Here is a 16,023-nt window from a genome sequence, read left to right as displayed (position 1 = left end):
GCCCATAAGGTTTGAGAAGGAAAAAACACAAGGTGGAAAGAGTTTCCAAGTGGGAAGGTGGAATCCTACTCCAAGTAGGATTGGAGTAGGACTCCTCCACCTCCAATTTCGGCCAAACCTTTAGGTTTTGAGGCTGCCTCCTCCCCTCCCTCCCACCTATATATACGGAGGTATTAGGGCTGATTTGAGACGACTTTCTCACGGCAGCCCGACCACATACCTCCACGGTTTTTCCTCTAGATCGCGTTTCTGCGGAGCTCGGGCGGAGCCCTGCTGAGACAAGGTCATCACCAACCTCCGGAGCGCCGTCACGCTGCCGGAGAACTCTTCTACCTCTCCGTCTCTCTTGCTGGATCAAGAAGGCCGAGATCATCGTCGAGTTGTACGTGTGCTGAACGCGGAGGTGCCGTCCGTTCGGTACTAGATCGTGGGACTGATCGCGGGATTGTTCGCGGGGCGGATCGAGGGACGTGAGGACGTTCCACTACATCAACCGCGTTCTCTAACGCTTCTGCTGTACGATCTACAAGGGTACGTAGATCACTCATCCCCTCTCGTAGATGGACATCACCATGATAGGTCTTCGTGCGCGTAGGAAAATTTTTGTTTCCCATGCGACGTTCCCCAACACTTTGAGCAAAGGGGGTTACTCGTAACGATGAAACCAGTCTCTCGTAAGCGTACGAGTAATGTCGGTCCAAGCCGCTTCAATCCAACAATACCGCGAAATCAAGAAAAGACTAAGGAGGGCAGCAAAACGCACATCACCGCCCACAAAACCTTTTGTGTTCTACTTGAGAAGACATCTACGCATGAACCTAGCTCATGATGCCACTGTTGGGGAACGTCGCATGGGAAACAAAAATTTTCCTACGCGCACGAAGACCTATCATGGTGATGTCCATCTATGAGAGGGGATGAGTGATCTACGTACCCTTGTAGATCGCACAGCAGTAGCGTTAGAGAACGCGGTTGATGTAGTGGAACATCCTCACGTCCCTCGATCCGCCCCGCGAACAATCCCGCGATCAGTCCCACGATCTAGTACCGAACGGACGGCACCTCCGCGTTCAGCACACGTACAGCTCGACGATGATCTCGGCCTTCTTGATCCAGCAAGAGAGACGGAGAGGTAGAAGAGTTCTCCGGCAGCGTGACGGCGCTCCGGAGGTTGGTGATGATCTTGTCTCAGCAGGGCTCCGCCCGAGCTCCGCAGAAACACGATCTAGAGGAAAAACTATGGAGGTATGTGGTCGGGCAGCCGTGAGAAAGTCGTCTCAAATCTGCCCTAAAAGCCCCATATATATAGGAGGAGGGAGGGGGACCTTGCCTTGGGGTCCAAGGGATCCCCAAGGGGTCGGCCGAGCCAGGGGGGAGGACTTTCCCCCCCCCCCCAAACCGAGTCCTACTTGGTTTGGTGGGAGGGAGTCCTTCCCCCTTCCCACTTCTTCCTTTTTTTTTCCTTTCCTTTGATTTTTTCTCTCTTGGCGCATAGGGGATTGGTGGGCTGTCCCACCAGCCCACTAAGGGCTGGTGTGACCCCCCCCCCCCCAAATGCCTATGGGCTTCCCCGGAGTGGGTTGCCCCCCTCCGGTGAACTCCCGGAACTCATTCGTCATTCCCGGTACATTCCCGGTAACTCCGAAAACCTTCCGGTAATCAAATGAGGTCATCCTATATATCAATCTTCATTTCCGGACTATTTCGGAAACCCTCGTGACGTCCGTGATCTCATCCGGGACTCCGAACAACATTCGGTAACCAACCATATAACTCAAAATACGCATAAAACAACGTCGAACCTTAAGTGTGCAGACCCTGCGGGTTCGAGAACTATGTAGACATGACCCGAGAGACTCCTCGGTCAATATCCAACAGCGGGACCTGGATGCCCATATTGGATCCTACATATTCTACGAAGATCTTATCGTTTGAACCTCAGTGCCAAGGATTCGTATAATCCCGTATGTCATTCCCTTTGTCCTTCGGTATGTTACTTGCCCGAGATTCGATCGTCGGTATCCGTATACCTATTTCAACCTCGTTTACCGGCAAGTCTCTTTACTCGTTCCGTAATACAAGATCCCGCAACTTACACTAAGTTACATTGCTTGCAAGGCTTGTGTGTGATGTTGTATTACCGAGTGGGCCCCGAGATACCTCTCCGTCACACGGAGTGACAAATCCCAGTCTTGATCCATACTAACTCAACTAACACCTTCGGAGATACCTGTAGAGCATCTTTATAATCACCCAGTTACGTTGCGACGTTTGATACACACAAAGCATTCCTCCGGTGTCAGTGAGTTATATGATCTCATGGTCATAGGAATAAATACTTGACACGCAGAAAACAGTAGCAACAAAATGACACGATCAACATGCTACGTCTATTAGTTTGGGTCTAGTCCATCACATGATTCTCCTAATGATGTGATCCCGTTATCAAGTGACAACACTTGCCTATGGCCAGGAAACCTTGACCATCTTTGATCAACGAGCTAGTCAACTAGAGGCTTACTAGGGACAGTGTTTTGTCTATGTATCCACACAAGTATTGTGTTTCCAATCAATACAATTATAGCATGGATAATAAACGATTATCATGAACTAAGAAATATAATAATAACTAATTTATTATTGCCTCTAGGGCATATTTCCAACACTTTTGGAGTTGCTTCTTCTTCTTCTTCATCATCGATCTAGGATGGGTTCTAGGCCGGCAGCCTGGGATAGCAAGGATGGATGTCGTTCTTCTTTTGTCGTTTGTTTTCGTCCGTAGTCGGACCCTGCTCTTACTCTTGATGATTATGTAATGTACTGATGTGACTCTGATGTAGCTTGTGGCGAGTGTAAGCCAATTCTATACATATATCTCTTCCTTTCAGTACATGTACTTGTAACGATATCCATTCTTGCGACACGACGAGATGCGCTTCTATCCGTGACGAGGCCCTCGTGCCAAATTGAGGATAGGGTCGCATCTTGGGCGTGACATAGCTTTAGTGCAAATATGTGACAAAGACATGCAGAACAAGCCTCCACACTCATAGCCTTTTCCAACAAATTGTCCATACTTTGAAATTACAACTTTATTGGACTCGAAAACCGACTTAAAACCATCTCGACATAAATGGGAACCGCTGACGAGATTTTTATTTATGGAGGGCACATGATGAACGTTCTTCACGCGCACGATCTTCCACGAAGTAAACTTCACATCAACCGTCCCGGCACCTCAAACAATGGCATGTGACATGTTCCCCATCAGCACGGGGGAAGTCCATGTGACCTCATAAGAAGAAAACATGGAGGCATCAGCACAAACATGGAAATTGGCACCGGTGTCAACTAGCCAATCTGGAGAATGACAAACAGAAAGGATGGTAGGAAAAATACCGTACCCAGAATCCTTCACATCAGTATCACCGATTACAACATTGGCGGACTTGCCGCTCTTCTCAAGTTCGCGCTCGTCATAGCAGTTTGGACATCTCGGAGCCCAGTGATTTGGATCATCGGAGACATGGCATAGTCCCTTCCCCTTCTTATGGGAAGTCTTCTTGAAGTTGGTAGAGTGTGATGGCTTGTTCTTTGCAACAAACTTGCATTTGCCCTGAGTTTTGTTCTTGTTGTTTTGGGGCTTGTTGAGATGGAAGTTCTTCTTCTGTACCATGTGGGCACTAGAAACTCCCTCAACAGCTCGAGCACGTGTGTCTTTTTCTCTCGCCTTCTCTTCAATGTCAAAGGATCCAATGAGATCCGAAACGTAAAACGCATGTCTCTTGTGTTTCAGAGAGGTAGCAAAATTGTTCCGCGAGGGTGGAAGCTTGGCAATGATGCCTGCGGCCACAAACTTGTCCAACAACACACACTTGAAGTACTCAAGCTCCTTCGCAAGAGACTGTATCTCGTGAGCTTGTTGAACAACAGAGCGCTCATCAGTCATCTTGTAGACATAGAATTGTTCCATGACATACAACTTGCTACCAGCGTTCGAGGACCCAAACTTGGCCTCAAGCGCAACCCACATAACCTTGCTGTTGTCAAACGGCATATACGAATCCACAATGGAATCATCAGGAACACTCAGAAGGGCACCCTTAAAGAGGGTATCGCTCTTCTCAAAAGCTTCCTCATGTGCAGGATTAAGATCACCCTCAGGCTTGCCCTTGGTGGCGTCATAGCAGTACATGGTTTGAAACCACTAGATTGCTCTCGTGCGCCACCTCTTATATTGCACCCCCCTTGAATAGGGGCGGCTTCAGATGTGCAGCAAAACCACTTGGAGTAAATTGCCTATCATGAGGTTTTTGGATTGTTGAGTATATGAGAAAATTACTATAAGATTTAATCCAAATAAACAGTAGCATAGACTACAACAATGACGCAGACTAGCATTGTAAACGACTAGATCGAATCTACGGCACAAACTAGACATAGGAATTCTAGCATGATCTCAAATAGAGAGGTTGCCGAGGTCGGGGAAGAAATCGTCGTCGAGGAAGTCGTCGCGTGAGTACGTTCCCCAAAAACCAGATCGCCCCTCTCCCGTACAGGATCACGAGAGGCGGGGTTCCGGAGGCCTGCTATCCTTTCTAAGGGTGCACGCCGGAAGGAGGGATGGAGAAGACTTGGATGACGGCGCAATGATATGTGCGGTAGGGTGGAGAGACGTGGACGGACCCCACGTCCGAGTCGGTTACAGCCAAAAGCTTGGCTCGACTCAATCCCGCAACCCGCGCCGTGGCAAGGCGAGCGAGGAGGAGGAGGAGTGCGCGAGGGCCACTTCTCTTCTCACTCTCTTACAAGTGCTAGAAGAGCTCACCTTATAAGGAGGTGTAGCTCTCTCCCAACTAGCGGTATGGGACTAAACTTTAGTCCCACACATACCACATAATTAGCCAACACACATGGGCCATGAGAATTTCAGATTTTAGTTGGGCTTTGAGCCAAAAGCCTGCTAGCAAAAAGCCAACAACACAGTCTTCCTTTCCTTGCACCTCGCACTAGTGACCACGCCACCACGGGGAAGGAGTACAAATTCTCCACGTCGAAACCATAGACACCGCGAGAGCGTGCAATGTGTCCATTGCCTCGCCCAACTCTTCCTTGAGTCGTCTCTCTCATGGGGGTGGAGCATGACGCCACCCGTTGCCTCGCACCACGCCCTAGATGATGGCCTCGTGGACATCTGGGTGCACAACGGCATGAAACCCTCCCACCACTATGACGCTGAGGTTTGAGATCATTACTAGAACATGAACAATTATTTTTTAGAGACTTGGGTATGTTGTTAAGGCAAACTGATTCGTGTAGCCTTCTGCTTTAGAGACTTGTTGTTTTTCATGCTTTTCTACAAGATTTTTCTTGATTCTCTGTGTAGCTTTTTGGTTCTTTTAAGATTTTAACTTTGCAAGAATCATACATCTACAGATATCTGTTAGTAAGCATGTGCGGTTTAGATAAGTTTTTTTGTGATATTGAGATGAGCATGGTTATGTGTATTTTGATATCTATTACATTTCAGGGAATCATGTGCAAGTTTCTTTCGGGGAGGGTGGCTAAGTGGTCACAATAACTATGAGAAGGTGATTAATTAGTATTTCATTATATTTTGCGTTGTCCTATGGCAATGCGCGGGTACTTATCTAGTCAGATTGCAACGAGACACATGAAGTCAAACTTTGAATTCGGTCATTGCTTTCAAATTGATGCCATGTTTTACATTTTTTTGGCAAATGATACAAAAAGTGTTACATAATGTTTCGTTGAGTCAACAAATGATACACAACCAAACATTCTGATACACTTTGAAATAAGCAAAATGACCGAATAAAACATTACACAACTTTGTCACAAATTAGAAATCATAGCACAAACCTCAAAGCAACCACCGGCGACATATACATGTATAGGATATTCCCTGCATGGTGGAATATCCTTTCTTCACATAGGACGTGAAACTTTGGATTCACTATTGAATGTATCACGTCGTAGCAAGACATACGATACATTAAACCTTGAGTTTGATCCCCATGAGCTAGGGGCTTGGGTTACAACCACCTTTTTCAAGTTTGCTATTTAATTAGTTACATGATTGGGAAATTGTTATTTGCTAGGTGGTCGACACTCATGGTATGGAAATCTAGAGTTCCACAAGAAAATTGTGTAACAGGCTTCAAATAAAACAACAATTTTACACTAAGCATTTCGATGAATAAAGTATTGTGCTCTCATTTAAAGGATTTTCAATGTGATGTTATTAGTAAGAAAAACAAATAGAAGGTACTAAGAGCAAGTACAATAGCAGGCTTATAGCCCGTTTACAGAACAATTTTGCCTACAGAGAGAAAAAAAACATAAAAGAGTAAGGAAAGTAAGCTCTCATGCAAAAACCTAATTATATGTGTGCTTTTAGACATATACAATAAATATGAGAACATAGATAAAGAGAAGTTAGAAAAAACTACTAGTCTTAAAACCAACTTATAGCTAACCTTAGGCATCGCTTGGATTGTCGTTTGCCTCCCAAGTACCTCCGTAAAAAATACAGACCTCTGATCGTCGTTTTTATTCCTGATGGAAATCACACTACAACCTGTATTTTACACCTGTAAACTAAATCCGAATGTATAAACTTACCCCGAATCCAAACGGTTGCATAAATGGCTATAAGTGATAATTATAGATGACATGATAATATCATATAGCCAACTCTTGGACATACTATTAACTAATCATACTCTAAATGGAACACTAGTGATCAAGATTGCATGGGGAGTACTACGGGATTAACAGGGCCAAACTATAAATGAGCATGATTTTCTTCCCATAAATGTTCAACGTAATTCGCAAGAATTGTTTTGATGGTTCACATTTGCAGGCTTGCGGGCGAGCTCGCCAAACGTGAGTGAAGACCCAACAATGGAGGAAGCCACTAACGGCGAGCCGGCATCCCTGCCCGCCGGTCCATGTCGGCTTCACCATGGAGCGGACGCAGGGGCACTTTGATGCCGTCATGGCGGAGGAGCAACCGATGCCAGCCTTTCGGTAGCTGCAGGAGGGGAAACGCTACAACCTCGTTCTCCTTGCGCATCACCAGCTGGCAGAGAGACAAATCCATGGGGAGCGAGCAGGCCACGACGGCCATGGCCGCAGAGAATCCGAACACTCACAAGGCGGGGCGGGCGTGCAGGCGACCGCGAATAGGAACGCCGGCAACAACACGTCGCTTGTGCCGGCAGTAGCGAGCAATTGGCGCCTCTACGCCCATGATGTCAGCCCGTCCATGTCCATCATCGACCTGACCTCCACCAACGACGACCCGGTCACAGCCTCCAAAGAGGAATAGTAGCACATGGCAGACGTCACGCCTGGTGTCTCATGTGGGCCTGTCCATGTTCCAAGTCTTACTCTTCCTCGCCGGCGACCACAACTTCACTTCCTGAGGCTCACGGCCGCCGGACATGGACATAAGGAGAATAACAAGGACTTGGAGGACTGACGCCGATGTCAATTTAGACTAGGTTAATTTCCGGACACTTTTGTTCAATGAAATATTTTGAAAATGTAATGAATGCAATCCGATCTAAATGAAAATCATCCGGTTTACATGAAAATCGTACAATTTGTTCAAATCCCGTTTGGATGCTGCCACGGTTGAATGGCCGGTTCCCATATCACACAGTCTGTGGACGGAAACTATGTCCGTACATTAGAGATGCCCTTTGATGACAAGGAAAGTGTAAAAGTCTAGAAGAAATAGGAATAAGGAGAGGGTATACTATACTGATTCTTCATTCATCTACGACTTCACTTAAATACGAATAAAGAGGTTTATAACTAACTATGTCCACTATGAAGGTGCATCTAGCAGTAGATTATGTTACTCGCTCTGTCTCACAATATAAAAGCGTTTTGCAAGCTAACTTCGTGCTTTTAGCTTTAGGTCGCAACTGGCAATGGAGTAGACAGCTACGCCTCATGAATCTGAATCCTAACCCTAAATTCAGGAAAGGAAAGGAAAACATGGGCTACTGCACAACTCAAAACCAAAATTTGAACTGTTCTCCCTCTGTATTAAAAAAAGATATTTACCACGCCATCAGCAACCTATCAGCTTGCTTGGTTTCTGTTTTTACGATTAAGTTAGATTGGTTGTGCATCCTTCTGCTCTCAGTGTTGCAGTGGCTTCTGAACTTCTGTTCCGTTTCCATGTGACACGTCAATCCCCATGTGATCTTCTTCCTCGCTCTGCATCCAATTGCAGGACATGCTCTTACGACAAGAATGTATAATTGCACAGGATATAGGCAGCTGCACATCGTAAGAAGAAAAAAAGGCACAGGGTACACAAAGATAACTGAACTCGTGGTTTCGTGGTGATACAATTTACAGCAACTCATCAGTCCCATACACACTGCTGAGAATAAAAGCCTGGATAGGATAGCCTTTTCGCGAGGAACTTGGCAAGTTTCATAGCCGCAGGCCCAGGTCTAAGAACATCCGTGCTGCCCGAAACAGAACAGGGACTGTCGTCGCCAGCACCTATGCACCATCCTCCTGGAGCCGGCTCTCCAGTCAAACGTTGTAGAATCTCCTCGTCGATGTGGTCGAGCACAGGGTCATCCTTGGCGAATCTAGTCCCGAAGGCTGCGCTGCTCGCGGCCATGTTTCCTGCGTCAGTTAGGTTCAGCAGACGGGGCTCGTTTTTGGACGATCCATCCGATGCCCAGTAGTGCAGGTCGTGGTTAACAACGGTCCTGTTAAACTTGGGGGAATTGCAGAGGACTGTCTGGAAATACTTCCTGTGTGGCAAGGGCATGTTAGTGTAGTACATTAGCATAGTTCTTGGTAGATTATTTGTTCCGACGATACAATACTCGGTAAATTCCCGAGAAAGGATGACAGATGAAGAACCTGAAAAGAGACAACATTACAATTAAATGCAGGTTTATATTCACCACTATAACCAATGAAAAAAAATCATATTAGTATGAAACAATGTTAAAAGGAGCTTCCATCATCGTATACGTGCAGATTAGTGAAATATATATTAGAACCATTAGTTGTATAAGAAATACAACTATACATCCAACCATACACATCAGTTAAATGTACTGCAATATCCAACCGCACAATTATGGCAGGTATTTGGCTAGTTAGGTAAAAGAAAATAACAGCTTAAGATGCATACAAGGAATTTAATGAAGTGCACTGTTGGGAGTCACAATAAGGAAGTGAACTGTTAAGACATTTAAGAATATGACTTTGTCGAGTAAAACGGTATAAATGTGCAGAGCTCTTGCAGCGACAGGAAAAGCTACATGAGAATGGGGTTAGGCCGTCAGGGTTAGCCCTACGACAGCCCTGTTGACAATAGCGTCCACCTTTTACATATCCATCATATTCACCCTCAATTTAGTTCCATAGTGTTGACACATAAGGACAAAGACTTAGTTCGCACGCATCTATGCTTTCTACAAGTGCTCCGCAGCATTCTTTTCCTTCCTTTATTCTGCCAATTACTACGAACATCCTTTATTCTGTCAGTACATCAACACTGAATATCATGTTTCTCGTGCGATTTTTTATTGTCACTAAACAACATCAGTTTATATCAGGATGTTCAAAACAAAACCTTCATTCAAGAATTCTTATAAGACCTCCAAAGAATTAAAATGGAGCTTGGAGTGTTCAAATATATGTTGTTCGACATATACTAGTTTGCACAACCTTACCATGAATAGGCATACCCTAGAAACAACAGTTTAATCTGATAAGGAGATCTTATCATAAAGTCATGGTGTGCAAGTATGCATCAGATAAAGCAATTGCAACCCAAACAGACTAAATCCCTTCTTAAAATAAGTGCCACGAATCTAAAAATAACATCTTCATGTGGTATTGATTCAGGTAGTACAGTAGTAGAGCAAAGATAAATGTGACAAACTATGAGCCCATGCTTGATAATATAATGACATGCATGAATAACCAACCAATGGTCAGGTCAACGAAATGCACTAAACGAATAGATGATTAAGAATTTCCCACCTATATACTCAAATGTGTATTGTGACACCATTAGTACCAAAGCATATAATATATGATTCCAGATTTTCTCAAACATAATGGGAGTATCTACTGACAAATATAGAAATGCATTAGCATCTCACCGGTAAATAATTTATATGCACTTGGCAGTTCACGCTTTTGAGTGGCATAAAAAATATCAGTCCTTGATGATAGGTATAGACCAGGATCAACAACAATTGGTCTTATATGTCTTGACCTGCACAGGCATACAATACGAATATCTTAAACTCCCAAATCCGACTGAACAAAGTGACAATTCAGAATTATGAGATGCCCTTACTCCTTCCAACCAATATAACTGGTATGCTGAATGAAGTTTATATCCTTTGGTAGATATGATAAGACATGCAGAAGATCTGCCAAAAAACTGGAGTCAAATAAACTCAGAAAAGTGAAGACTTACAGAGTACAGATTAAGCTTCACGGCTTCACCTAATACTAGCTGATTAGCTGTTACAAGTTCCCACTTAGGATTAATGAAATGGCAATACATGAACACTATCTACCATTCTGTTCTAAATTTTATAACCAAGAAACTCTATAAGCAATAGCAAGACTCTTTTAGAAACAATATAGCAAGTTCCACCGTGTCAACTTCAACTACCAAGGCAAATGCATGTGAAATACGTTAAAAACTCTACAAGCCTGAACACCAGACATGGACTTAATTTTTGTTCTACTTCCTAAGCTCTAGGTTACAACAAAACTAGTCCTCTGTCTGGATCTAATACAAAGCATAAGAGATAGCAATTATCTTCTCGAACCAGATTAGATCGCCATTTTAATGCCACCTATGCTTACTCACCCGAATAGTTTCCAAATCATCCTGGTAAGTAACTTTTTAGGGCAGGAAAGCAAAAACAAAGTAGCATGATGGAAAGATATTTATGTTACAGATATAGTAATGCATTTCCATTTTGCATTTCTTCTTTGAACACATTAAAGAGTGAATAAAAAAGATCAAGTTGCATATGCTCCACATACACACAGAAGTGGATGCAGTTCTTTTTTCTCGATGACATGACTTAGGGTACAACAAGCGTCAGTATGATTCTACCATGGTTGCCAAAGTTAAACAAGAGTTCTTTTTCAAAAATGATAAGTACCTGACGTCAGGTACAAGCACATGGCAAATCAAACGTTTTCGATGGCAATTCTAGTGACGCAAGGATGGCAAGTTAGTTGACACACACGGCAATTTTCTGTCAAAAAATAAACTAAAGCAAGAAGCTGCCATGCTTGCCAACTAAAGTTGGCATCCTCGCGGCAATAAACTCGCCATCGAAAACGTTCGTTTTGCCATGTGCTCGTACCTAACGTTCGGGCGTTATCAGATTCCTTCTTTTTTCACACCATGACAATATAATTCTTGAAACACTTAATTAGTTCATTCAATCCGTTACGCATTGAATTTTATCTAGCTAATGCCTACTAGTACCCTGATTTACCATCCTTTATGCCCATTCAATCAAGAGAGATCTATCCACATTAAACACTGTCTCTCACACACATAAACGATCCCTGAGAAGAAGAAGAAAATGAAAACTAGATTGACAGTTCTGTACTAATAAGTAAATGTCTGCATCTGTATAGAACAAGTAAATGTCTAGATCTGTGTAGAACATAAAGTAGGTGCGGAGCTCTCCTGAACGATTCAAAAGGGTGTGGAGAGAAGAATCACCGTCGGGGGTGACGAGCGGGTAGTCGCCGGCGTCGAGGTGCACGAACCAGTCCCAGCCCTGGCCGAGCCGCAGGAGCAGAGAGGCGCCGTGCAACACGGCCGCGAGCGCGGAAGCACCGCGCGGGTTGGCGAACCCGGGGTCGCCGACGACGTGGACGTTGCCGGCGCGGCCGGGGCCAGCGCGCAGCTCGCGGGCGAGCCGGACGCGGTCGTGCGCCGAGGTGGCGCGGTCAAGGAGGAGGAGGTAGAGGTTGCGGGGGTGGTACGTGGCGAGGAGCAGGCGGTGGAGGCGGTCGGCGTCGCCCGCGGAGCCGGTGAGGAGGAATGCGAGCGCGGGCGGGGCAGGGCCGGCGGAGGCGGCGCCGGCCGGGAGCGGCGGGCGGTGGGGCGCGTCCGGAGGCGCGGGTGTAGAGGAGGGGGAGGAGGAGGAGAGGAAGTGAAGCAGCAGGAGGAGCAGGAGGGAGACGAGGAGGAGGCAGGGGAGCGGGCGGGAGTCCTTGGGGAGAACGGAGGCGGCGCCCGCGGCCGGCGCGGGGGAATGCATGGGGGATGGAGGCGGGGCGGGGCGGAGCGGAAGGATCGGGGCGCCGTGGAAAGAGGAAAGCTTTGCGAGTTCGGTGGACGGCGTGGTCTCGTCTCCCTCGCGTTTGGTGCACCCGATCTGATCGAAATGGTTCGTTTTCGTGTGTTCTACTCTTGAGTTCATGAATCCATTATTTGTTTTCAGAAATGATCATGGCCGGTCCTTTTGAGGAGAATCTCGATCTGAAAAATACTAAGCGAAAAGAACTTGATTGACTCTTCAAAATACGTAGAACCTAGGGCAATCCAAAATCTTCATAAAATAGGTACTCTCAAAAAAAAAACTTCATAAAATATGATTTTTTTTTAAGAATCTTAAGATTGTAAAGAGTCAATCATGCTGCATTTGCATCTTGTTCTTTCAGAAGGGAAAATTCTTTACTTTGAAGGTAGGACATGCTGCAGTCACCTTAAATATGTCTGCAGTCGACATAACTAAAACTCTAGGTGGTTAAACCAAAATCACACAGAACAAGGGAGTACCTTGCTCTGATACCAATTAAAAATGCGTTATATCGACTAGAGGGGGGTGAATAGGAGATTTTTATAATTTCATCAGTGAGGAAATTTCTTTTGAGAAAATTCCTCGCTGATGACTAACTTACAGCGGAAATAGTTAAGGATCAGTCGTGCAAACGTTCACCACAGCAGTATTACAGAGTGAAGGTTATGAAAACAGATTGCACGGTAAGCACGCACGCAGTAAAAAAAACGTTCAAAAGCGTCAGAGTACCATCGGGCTTAAGTTACAACTCATTACATAAAAACTTCAGAAGAGCCAAGAGTTTGTAACTTAAATATAGTTCATAAGCCCCAAAATATCCCGCTTGAAGACTAACTCTTAAGTTTCTCCCGCTTTGTCATCAAGTGACAAAAAGGGACAAACTGAGGACTAACGCCCGTGAAGACTTCACTTCTTGGCGGTTGATGAAGAGGCGTGATGCTTCTTGGAATTAGTCTTCTTCCTTGGATCGGTAGCAGTGTCGAGTTGTTCTTCATCAGTTTCAGCAGTGCGGAATGAAGAAAAGGAACTGTCTTCAAGGTCTGGAACTGGAATGGGCCTGAACTTCTTCTTGGGAGGCCACGACCAGTCAAAGTCTCGCTCAAAGTCCATTTCTTCAAGCTCGGCCTGAGTCTTCAGATGTGCAAGTGTAGCCCAGGTGCGATCAAAAACCTCATGCAGATAGTGATGGTTAAGCTTTACAGAGTTCTGTGTTTCAGTGAGGGTTTTCACAATGGCGCCAAACTGGAATTTGACTCACTTGTGATTGCGATCCACCTTCTGTTGAAGACTGAGGAGGAGCTCTCTTGTATTCATCACGCGAGGAGGAAAGGGGCTTGCCGGACGAGTCTCAGTATCATCCCATGAAGAATAAGCTTCTGGCTCTTTGAACTGGCCATCAAGGAGCCTACTTCCTTCCTCAATCGCTGACTTGCCTTTTCCTTCAATGGGCTCGAAAGTCTTCTTGTTGACGCGAATAGGAGGCATATAACCAACATGGTTTTGGAAATCAGCGTGGAAGTTGATGTCTGTCCTTGTCGTGATGAATCTCATGATCCATGAGGCATATATCTTGTGATCAAATGGATACATAGCATTGTCGGCCAAAGTCCTCAAGAAGAAATCATGGATGTTGATAGGAATTCCGTGGATGATGTTGAAGATGATATTCTTCATGATGCCTACGACATCTTCTTCACCATCATGGACTTTGATCGGCGCGAGCACACTGCAGAGGATTCTGTAGACAGACCTTGGTGTATATTTTAGCTCGTGGATGAGGAAGGTTTTTCTCGGTGATTGCCCTTCAGCCAAAGGCTTCATGAGGACTTCCATCATCCCGTCAGGCAGCTCACGCTCACCGTAAAGCTTCACAGCCTCCTCTAAGGTAATTGGTACAAGCAGTTCACGGAGGAGCTCACTAGCAGGAGCCTTGTAGTGAGTGTTTTGTGTCATCCAGTCAAACACATAGGTGTTAATGTCTTCAGGGTCGCCAGATATGTGAAGAGTGGCATAAAACTGAAGAATGAGCTCATTGTTCCAATCAGAGATGTCGGAGCACATTGGCAGCAAACCAGCGTCATGGAGTACACTGAGGACTAGAGCTAGGCACGGTATTGCTTCAAGTTCAACATGAGGAATATGCATGTGCTGGAATATCTTATTTCTTCCACACAGCACAGAGGCATAGTAATTCAGTTGTGTCCTCGTCCAAAACTTCAGATGCCTCATTTGAGGCTTGTCATAGGGATTCTCTCCAATGAAGTACATGCGCTCTTCAAAGAAATTCTCCTTTTGAAACTATGGTCGCTTGGAAAATGGCTGACGCTGAACTGGCTGGAGATTTTGCTGAGGAACGGGAGGGGAGACAACAATTGCAGTCTCGGGGTTGAGCACGACGAAGGCATTGTCTTGATCAGGTGCATTTTCCTTAGCATTGTCCTCAGGGTGAGGAATTTCATCAGCTGGGGCTTCAGGCTGAGGAGCTTGCTCTTGCTGGGCATCAGGCTGAGGAGCTTGCTCTGGTTGGGCATCAGGCTGAGGAATAGGGTCATCTTGCTCAGGTGGAGGAGTTAGGTCAGCCTGTTCCTCATCTTAAGGATTTTGCATAGAACTTTGAATTTTATCAGCTTGAGGAATTTCACTTTGTTCTTCCTCAGTTGGCTTAGTGACGGAGGCAGTTTCATCAGCTGGTGCAGCTGATCCTTGTGCAGTGTCTTTCTGAGGAATGGAGGGCTGAGGACTGTCGTCAATACGAATTTCATCGTCAGTGTGTTCCTCAGAGGCGGCATCCTTCATTTCCTCATCTGTCCCTTTCGCTTGGTCATCAAGGATGACCATTTCATAAGACGGAGCGACATTTAGGGGCACAGGGTCCAGTGGAGCGGTATCTTCAAGCGCTTTGAGGCGCTTGGCCTCTGTTTCTTCTTCTGCTGAGGAGGCCTTTCTCTTTTTGGCTTCTTTCTCAGCAGCCCTGGTTTTCTTCACGTCTGATGCAGACGGAGTCATCTTCTTCACCTTTGAAGCTTTTGATGAAGGGGTTCTCTTGACAGATTCTTCAGCTGGCTTTGAGGAAGCAGCTGGAGCAGAGTCATCAGCTTGCTTTGATGAAGCAGCTGGGTCAGCGGCAGTCTCACCAGCTGCAGCAGGTTCATTAGCTGGATTTTCCATGATGATTTCTTCAACAGCCGTTACATCCACACGGCTTTCTTGGTGTATTTCCTCAGCTTGAGGAGATTCATCAGCTAACTCTTCAATCAAGGGATGGGGAGTTGGTGCTGGAGGTGCAGCCTTCTTGTTGTAGTCATCAACAGCTTTAGTGGCCAGCTTGATGAAATTGCTCTTGAGACTCCGACGATCTGACAACTTGGAGTATTTATCAGCCAAATTCTTCAACCCAGCCTGTGTTGACACCGGTGCATCAGGCGTCAAGCTGAGGAGATTCTGCTTGAGGAATTTCTCCTTTTTAAGCTTCGCAACCTTGGCCTGCTTGGCTTGCTGTTCTTTCCACTTGGCTTCATTGATGAATGTGGCCACCATGTGACTGATACCAGGGGAAAGTTTCAAATCATCAAGCGGAGTGTTTGGGTCCTCATACCAGATGTTTATGTAGTCTAGGAGGACCTTGGGGTCCATGGCCAGAGGAATGTCGCTTCCTGAT

At 45.6% G+C, this 16,023-nt stretch overlaps 1 protein-coding gene across 1 annotated transcript; it reads right to left on the bottom strand.

Moving 5' to 3' along the window:
• Window positions 1-8,352: 8,352 nt before the first annotated feature.
• On the bottom strand, window positions 8,353-12,418 carry LOC123449689 (beta-glucuronosyltransferase GlcAT14A). Its single transcript, XM_045126990.1, has 4 exons — window positions 11,780-12,418; window positions 10,379-10,454; window positions 10,179-10,294; window positions 8,353-8,922 (listed from the first exon to the last, which is right to left on the bottom strand). The coding sequence occupies exons 1-4, from the start codon at window positions 12,321-12,323 to the stop codon at window positions 8,408-8,410; spliced, it is 1,251 nt and encodes a 416-aa protein (XP_044982925.1). The 5' UTR covers window positions 12,324-12,418; the 3' UTR covers window positions 8,353-8,407.
• Between the last annotated feature and the right edge of the window lie 3,605 nt (window positions 12,419-16,023).

Source organism: Hordeum vulgare, chromosome 4H, assembly GCF_904849725.1.
Source record: "Hordeum vulgare subsp. vulgare chromosome 4H, MorexV3_pseudomolecules_assembly, whole genome shotgun sequence".
Taxonomy (NCBI): domain Eukaryota; kingdom Viridiplantae; phylum Streptophyta; class Magnoliopsida; order Poales; family Poaceae; genus Hordeum; species Hordeum vulgare.
The sequence above is the reverse complement of the archived record's forward strand: the minus strand, read 5'-3'. Positions and strand labels throughout refer to the sequence as shown.

Coding starts and splice junctions, on each gene's coding strand:
- LOC123449689 (XM_045126990.1), bottom strand. CDS start 12,323: ATGCATTCCCCCGCGCCGGCCGCGGGCGCCGCCTCCGTTCTCCCCAAG. Junction 10,455..11,779: donor CCCGCTCGTCACCCCCGACG/GTGATTCTTCTC, acceptor GTTTTTTGGCAG/ATCTTCTGCATGTCTTATCA. Junction 10,295..10,378: donor AGTTATATTGGTTGGAAGGA/GTAAGGGCATCT, acceptor ATGCCTGTGCAG/GTCAAGACATATAAGACCAA.